Here is an 8413-nt window from a genome sequence, read left to right on the forward strand (position 1 = left end):
CTCCACTTAACAGGTTAACTGTAGATACACTTCAGTAAGAACATCCACTCAAGAATACCAAATTTAAGAGGTGTCTCTTCTACAGGCTGCAGTCTGTATCTAAGCAGTATGCTGCATAAATTACTGGTCTGTCACTTAAAACTCTTCAAAAAACTTCCAAACTCTTCAAACCACCCCCCTTTGTGCTGAAGGGGTATCACATCACATTCAACAAGCACTATAATTCATTTATGTTCACTGGAAAAAGTTAATGGAAAAAAGCAGTGAGAGAATTTTATAGAGCATGTGCCTTGCACTAGTCACTTCAGTGCTGTATTTTATTACCAGTTATTTTTTAAACCAATGCACTAGGAACACAGTTATCTACAGAACATGCAAATGCTGTAATTTTATTTAGATGAGCATCTGATAGTTTATAGTTTACTGCTTCCAGAACAACACTGATGAATAGAATCCTATTAAAACTACCACAAAAGAAAATTTGCTGTTGCTACTTCAGAGATACTCAAAATGCCACATAACAAGCCCAAGGTGTCATATGCAGTGAACTACAATGTCAGTTCAGTCAGAAGGTGTCAACTTCCCAGAGTAAAACTGTCAAAAATTCTGGAAGTGCTAGTGAATAGTCTGGCTGCCAGCATGGGGATGGCAAATTAGTGACACCAAAGAAGGCTTTTTAACTGTTAGACTTAAAATAAAATTTTAAAAAATCCTTTAGGACTAAAATAATTTGCTCATTAGTGCTTTGTACCCAACCTTTGCCCTCACAACTGTAGTGTCATCTAATACCGTAAAATGATTGTTTAATTGTTTAAGTTTCATTTTAACAAGCCCAAACTGAAGTTTCTGTATGAGGAGAACTGTGTTCCTAAACCTGCCTGATAGTTTGGGCTTTAGCCCAAACAGGCTTCTCTGAAAATAGCATCTATTTAAAATGGAAATGGGTCATAAGTTGCCTAGTCCCTCTCTTTCTTTGAAGGAAGGAATGTGGTCTTGCTAGTTTGTAATTAGCATTACTGGCATATACATCACACACAGGGTGGCTGTAGAATTAGTACCTGATACAAGCTGGCGTGAGAGTCATATGACTCGGTTGCCTTACAATCAAGGCCTACAGTAGGAGCAAGAAATTTCAGGAATTTTTTTTATCAGTGACTTTCCATCTTTGAGTATTTATTTTCTAGACACAATCTACATGAAGACAGAAGGAGTAGTTTGAAGCCTCAACACAAAAAAATGTCAAAGGACAAGGAATTAACTGCTTCCATTAAAAATTTGTTCAGATCAAGTAATTTAGATCATTCACACTGCATAATTAACATTTATAAAACCTTAATTCTGTACAGGTTTATACAGTAACAAAACTGCTTAGAAGCTACAAGATAGTTCATTTACCCTTCAGAGAGCCACAGGATAATGGCTATGGCTCAGGTTATGAACATATTTTAGTGCATGTGAGAAGCCTTACTGGAGTCACTGGACCACTTGCATATGAGTTGCAGGTTTATGCTTAACTCTTGAAAATGGTGCAGGGTATTTATTTATTTATGTCTTCAGTTTCTATATCAATAGATAGGAGCTGCTTCTTAATAAAGAAAGTTTTTGTGGGAACCGAGGGTACTGAATGTTGTCCTGTTCTTCCCTTACCAGCACAGGGAATAAGTTACAATTTATTTTTCCATTCCTGAGGAAGTCAGAAGTTCCCTGAAACACACAATGTGCATAAACAACTGCCTTAAGTAGTTCTGACTGGTACTATGCACTTGTTTCTTCAGCATCTGAATTTTTATCAACGGCAGTTATTATAATGAAATTGTCCACAAAACCACACTTTAAACAAAATACATGTAAGGAAAGTGTTAACAGTATCTACTACTTTGTGTATCTAGAACCTGCAAAGTTAATTTGCACAATTTCAACTATGTGGGCCATTCCAGCAAGGTTTAAGAGACTGATGACCATAAAATTAGTATTAGGCAGACAATTACAGACCAACCACAAACTATTAAAAGTGGACTAAACTGGTCTTTTCACACAATAGTTACAGAAAGAGTCTTCTGTAATGTTGCAGGCAATGTTGCTTTTCAGGACATTCAGTTTCCACAGCTGAATTTCTAAGCTAGGCTAGAATTAAGTTTTTGTAAAGTTTTTAATCCAAAATAATGGAACATACGTTCAGTCATTTAAATAGATGCTGACAAGCTGTATCTGAAGCACCAAAGAAGCATGTTTAAAAGTATTAACAAGTATTTTTGTCTGAAAGCAGCAAAGACTTTATACATTTACAGTTTTATTACTGTATAAGGGACTCATCTGCAGCCACACTGATAATGCGATTTAGAGTATCTGCTGAACCAGAGTGGTATTTTTCAGAACAGTAGACTGCTGCATTTTTTTTCTGATTGTACATCTTTAAATAAGATTTTTAAAGAGCTCAATTTTTGTAGTTGTTTTTTCTAAAGTTATGAAGCCTTAACACTCAAATAAATAATACAATGATAAAATACTTAAGACACTACAAGAATTAATGTTATTTTTCCTATTATAAAACTTATTTGTATAATATGTGTTTTGACAGTGTTTTTGAAAGGGACGGTTAACACAGAATATGATGTTAATTTTTCAGTTTAAATCATTATTCATCATCTGAAAATAAAACAAGAGCCTAGTTCCTAATGTGCATCTGATTGTTTTACCCAGCATCAGGAATTGCAAGACAGTATAGAATAACAGGTAACTGTTCCAGTTATTTCATAGTGAGCGACACAATTAGTTAATTGTAAAAAGTAATTGCAAATTTAATTGTAAATGTAAATGGTAAAAGTAATCTCAACCTAGTAGACAAAAAGGCTGTAACAAGAATAATTTTCCTTCATGTTCTTCAATTATTTCAATATTCAAAGAAAGAGCAAATAAATAAAAAGTAACCCCACTCTGGTTCATTTTGGTAACCATTTCTGAATTGCTTCTCCTAGCTAAGAAGGATTACAGTGCTTAAATCACTGACTTCAATATTCCTGTTAAAAGCAGGGAACATTTTCTACTAAATGTAATTTATAACATGATCATATATTATAACACAAAAAAATAAATTAATTGTTGCCTTTCAGGATGCCCCTTTTAAACAGTAAAATTAATTGCAAGTCAAATATTTCCACTATCAGCCCAAATATTTGCTGTCACAATGAAAGACAAAAAGCTAAGCAACCTCAGAAAAATCAGTTTGCATTACAAAATCCAGTCCTGCAAAGCTAAGTGAAATATTATTGCCTTGTCCAGTCTATCTATCTAGATTGTCTTACTTTCATATGTCAGCTTACTACCTGTCTTTATTTGAGTGCAAATACCTTTCTTGCTCAGAGTCAGCACTCAAAGAAAAGCAAGATTCTTGGTCTTGAAAACCATAGCAGCAACATGTAAACTCAAGTCTAGAAATTTGTCCTTTTTTACTATAAAAATAATTTCATAGATTAAGAAGGACCTGCTCACACCAGTGTACTGAAGGCTGAAGACAATTGCTGAACTCAAGTTCTACAGAAAAACAACGTTAGCCAACACAGTAACTGCATTGTATCTATAATGTAATCAAGCTGCAAACCCCCACATAAACTATTAAGCAAACCAAAGCAATTGGACCCATTTACAGTTTGCCTTTTCACACACTGACACACTGCAGCACACTATTAAAAACCCAAACAAAAAAACACACATAGCAACTGAAACCTCCACTCCCCTTTTTTAACAGGGCACCAAAACCTGGATTTGAACAGAAATTTTGTTTCAGTTATCACTGTCATTCAGTGGTCACTGATGAACTACCTGCTATACAAAACCAAGACTAAATCTAAAGGATTTCTTGAGGATATGTAGCACACTGTTCTTTAACTGAAGCTGTTAAACGTAAAACAGACTCAAGTTTGTTCCCATCACGTAAGTAATCATGTTTACTTACAGCTGGATATGCTATCAGCTAAGACTTACTTTAAAAAAAGGGCCATCTTTGATTTAAGAAAAAACACTGAAGCTATGGGCAAGCAGAATTATCAGCTCTACAGTGAGCAAAATACTGACCATTTTTCACATCTTCCTATCCCCAAATTTACACATATAAGCACATCCATTTCAGTTTTGAAGCTTAGTCACAATTTTATTTACTAAGCCACCATATTTTGTTAAGACACTGGAATCAGATTAGAAGTTTAAAAAGGCACAGCACTGCAAGTATTTTGACTGAAAAAAACCACTTGCCTTTCAATAAAAATGTAAACTCCCGCCCTCATTAGTAGTTGTTTTTTTTTCACACGAACAAAACATTTGATAATAATTGCCAGGCTAGTAATAGAAAACTGTTTGTTAGTTACAGCAGCCCATCAAAGAACGACATTAATTGCTTCTCTGTAAAATGTCTGAAAAGAAGTCCCAAGAACTACAAGAGTTGCAGCAGAAAGGGCAGAATCCAAAACTACAGTTTTCAACACTTACTGTTCGTGGAGGTTTTACATTTCTCAGCCCTCAATCACTACAGTGGTTAAACTTGTTGCCTATAGCAGATCTGCAAGTTTCCAAAAATCTGAAAAGAAAAGAAAGGACAGAAGCACATTTTCTCACTTTTCTCCCCTTAGCCAATCATTGCTTTTATATTTGGGAGGTAGTGGTTTATACCCTGGTCAATTAAGTGGCACAAGAAGGCTTTTTTAGTGCATAAGAGACCACAAGCGTGTTTGACCTTGAAAGACTTTTTTCTCAATTCAAAGGAAAACAACCAGATATGATGTCAAGATGCTACAGGCTTTGTACTTTTGAATGTGTTACAAGCAGACAGAGTAGTCAGCCTCCAAACTGACCCTGCCCTCCCCTCCATGGGGCATTGACGTAAGAGCCCTGGATCAGGAACACCCCTTTACTGACAGTCACTTGTCAGCTGCCTGGAAGCCCTTCAGTGGTATAGCTCGACCTACCAAGGTCCTAATCTCCTTGCAAGTCTTCCTTCCTGTATCTGTGATTTCACCACTGTACTATGAAGATAACCTGTCAGCAAATTATTAAACATCTATCCAAATGAAAACACAGACTATCTGAAATTGCCTCTAGTTGTAAGCAGCCTAGACATGCTTGATCTAACACCAGAATATCACTAGAATTTCCTTGTAATTTCTTATATGAACCCAATCCAAAATGAACTGTCATTCAGCTGTTGCCACTCATTTGGAGACCAAAAAAGTTGTATTTGAGGGTTTCTTTGTAAGGCTGTTTTTGACTCCTTTGAAGCTCAGGATTCTAGTTCAAGCAGTTGCCTAGCCTGACTCAGGCCTGTGAAAGAACCAGTGGCCAAGGGAAGGAACCCTAAAGTTCACATAACCCTTGGATCATTAAATCATTCCAGTACTTACTGCCAGATTCACTTAATTTATTCTAACTTCCAGCTAGACACAAAGTCAATTAGCAAAATTTGTCAGGAGAAATACCTACACTTATATCTCTGCCAGTTTAATCTTGCATAAGCCTAACCTTCACCCCCAACCCCATTGCCCAAATTCAAGTAGAATGAGCAAACTTCTTTATTTGTATTTAATTAGAGTTGACATTTCTCAGCAGCTCACAGTTAAACATCTTCCAACTTAAATATTCTATTACTTTCAGCCAACTTCAAAACACCCTTCAGTGCTGCTACTCCTGTTCCAACATTGCTAACAATGTCTGAGCTATTTGACATTCTCCTTGCAACCTTCTCCTCTATTACTGCTTCCACTCTTTCAATAACTTATCCAGCAATTATTTCTGCCCAAATGTGCTCATCTTTCTCCCCTGCATTAGTTTCCCTTTTCCTTCAGGGAATCTTAGTAACAGCAGCCTCTCTTGGTACAAGGCTACCTTGTACATTCATATTCTTCCCAGTATAACTCTTGTGACGAAAGCCCCTCCCTAAGGCATTAAGTGGGTTACACTGTACCAGGCCAACACACTTGTCTGCTCTGCTGAGAATGAAAACAAAAACAAACACAGAAGAGAATGAACACTATTAAAAAAAACGAAACAAACAAAAAAACCCAACAAACCCTAAGGACTTCTTACAAGCCTTTTTGCTGAGAAGTTTTTATTCATTGTGAAACATTTATGTAACATACCAATGCTAAGGACCTGGAAGATCTGTTTCCTATAATTTATTACCAAACTGACACAAAATACAACAAAGCTTGAAATCTAAATATCTTTATTTGACCCTCTGCAAATTTTTTTTTCACATATTTTTAATTTAAGGAAACTGATGATGTTTGAGCACTCCAAAGCAAAACAAGGAGTGCTAGAGCAGGGGGTTTTTTTCTGTTTTTCTTTTTGAATACACATTGTTTCTTTTTAATTTTATGGAAAAGCCTTGCTAAAATTAAGACAGCAACAATAGCTCTATACAACCTGAATGAAGACAGAGAAAGTAACAGTTCATTATAAATTTGGTGTTGGTATGAAACATAGATATAGCTGTACCATGCTTTGGTTAAGTTTCTCTGAAAATAAAAGTGCTAAGAAAAAAAGGTTTTGGATTTATTTTGGGTATGTCTGCTCTCCCTCCAGTCTGCCATTAGAGCTTGTTACCTTCGAAGCTACTAAAAGTCATGGAAAAACACTTTGAAAAAAACTGAAAACAATCCCAAAAACTCCTAGTCACACACAGCCACCCTTGCTCTAAAAAAAGCAAGCACTGACAACTTCAGTGTTGCACAACACTTTAAAAGTAAAGACAAATAAAACCCACATGCTTATTTAGCGTAGCTGTAAATTATTGTGGACAAGAAGGAAAACAACACGTAGGATGGGAGGCTGCATGACAGTTACCTGCAGACAAGCATTTCAATTCCTGAACAAAACTTAGCCAGGAAGTTCCCTACTTAACTGTCCCACCCCAGTTAATAAAACTTAAATGTTCTCTATATATCTAGTTACAGGTAATCTTGTTATAAAGTCCACTAATGGAGGTTTTAAAACTATTTTTCTTGCACCATTCTGTTATCCATTCAGTTGTTTTGCACAAGTTATACGTAACACGGATTTACTTACACCGAGAGCAGCCCATTAAGCACCCAGACGTAAGCGATTCCCAGTTCTGGCCCATCCCTATCCCTGCCCTCCCCAGCCACGGCCACACCTGAGCCCGCAGAGCCACCTGCCGCCACAGGGAACTCCCCCGGCCCTGCAGAGGGGCTGGGCCGAGTCACTGCTTCAACAAAGAAGAACTGAAACCCAAAGGCGCGCTGAGCAGGCGGCCCCTACCCAGAACAGAGTCCATTAGGTTGGAAGGGACCTCCGAGATCACCGAGACCAACCTCTGGCCGAACACCACCCTGTGAACCAGCCCACGGCTCTGAGCGCCACGTCCAGCCTGTCCTTAAACACCTCCAGGGACGGTGACTCCTCCGAGCACACAGCAGCGAGAAAAAGGAGCTACAAGGAGCTGTAATACTTCTGCTCCCAATCTGAAATGTGTTGAGGACACCGGCACGGAGCTGAGTTACACCCTGACAAACCAGCGAACTCTCTCAGACGTGAGGAAGCACTGCGGGGTCGGCGACCGGCCAGGCGCCGGCTGGAGCCGCTTCGCAAAGGAGCCGCCGCCTGCCCCGGAGTCACGGGATCGCGGATCACGCCACATTCCCCGCCACCCACACCGGCTCTGGGGAGCGCCCGGGGCCCTCTCCCACCGCGGGCCCGGCCAGGGCTGCCCTCCCGCTCCCTGGAGGCTGCGCCAGGGAACACCGGGGAGCGCGCCTGGCATATCGGACAGCGGCGGGGGAGGGAACGAGGAACGCGGCACTAAGGGAAAGGAAAATAACGCAACCTGACTCGGCTCCAGACCTCGGGAAGGGAGCTGCCGCCGCTCCCGGGCGCGCTGGGGAGGCCGATCCCTGCCCGCGGGAAGAGGCTGTGCCCGCTCCTGCCGCCGCTCCCGGTCCCGGGCTGCGCCACCGCCACCGGGCGCTGCGGAAGGAACGAACATGGCGGACGGGCCGGGGGCGGGACCCGGCACCACGTGAGCATGGCCCCGCCCACCGGGCAAAGGCCACGCCCCGACGGGAAAGCGGAGAGCTGCTCTGCCCGGAGCTGAGGGAAGGTGCGGGGATGGGAACAGCGGCAACAGGGGAAACAGCGGGAACAGGGGGGAAACAGTGGGAATAGGAACAACGGGAACAGGGGGAAACAGCGGGAACAGGGGGGAAACAGTGGGAATAGGAACAACGGGAACGGGGGAAACAACGGGAACAGGGGAAACAGCGGGAACAGGGGGACAGCGGGCAACAGGAACTATTGTGCCCACCACCAGAACTGGGCCAGAAAGGCCCATCCAGGGCCATCTCTCATGGATCACTATCGTGCGCCGTCTGAGGACGGTAACACTGGAAAAGATAACACTTTCACATTG

General features: G+C 40.6%; 1 protein-coding gene across 7 annotated transcripts in view; it reads right to left on the reverse strand.

Moving 5' to 3' along the window:
* Positions 1-8413, reverse strand: part of RAB9A (RAB9A, member RAS oncogene family) — a 28281-nt gene that overhangs the window by 1202 nt on the left and 18666 nt on the right. Inside the window, exons 1-2 of one of the 7 annotated variants that reach the window (XM_058857687.1) lie at positions 7849-7986; positions 4483-4570 (exon numbers count right to left, since the gene is read on the reverse strand). The exons of 1 other annotated variant lie outside the window; for it this stretch is intronic. Coding sequence is in view for 1 of the 6 variants with exons in the window: in XM_058857667.1 (XP_058713650.1) it covers positions 7832-8031 (200 nt within the window). In the remaining 5 variants the exon portion in view is untranslated. 5 more of the 7 variants (XM_058857678.1, XM_058857694.1, XM_058857703.1 and 2 more) reach the window with 5 other exon arrangements.

Source organism: Poecile atricapillus, chromosome 1 (genome assembly GCF_030490865.1).
Source record: "Poecile atricapillus isolate bPoeAtr1 chromosome 1, bPoeAtr1.hap1, whole genome shotgun sequence".
In the NCBI taxonomy this organism is placed as follows: domain Eukaryota; kingdom Metazoa; phylum Chordata; class Aves; order Passeriformes; family Paridae; genus Poecile; species Poecile atricapillus.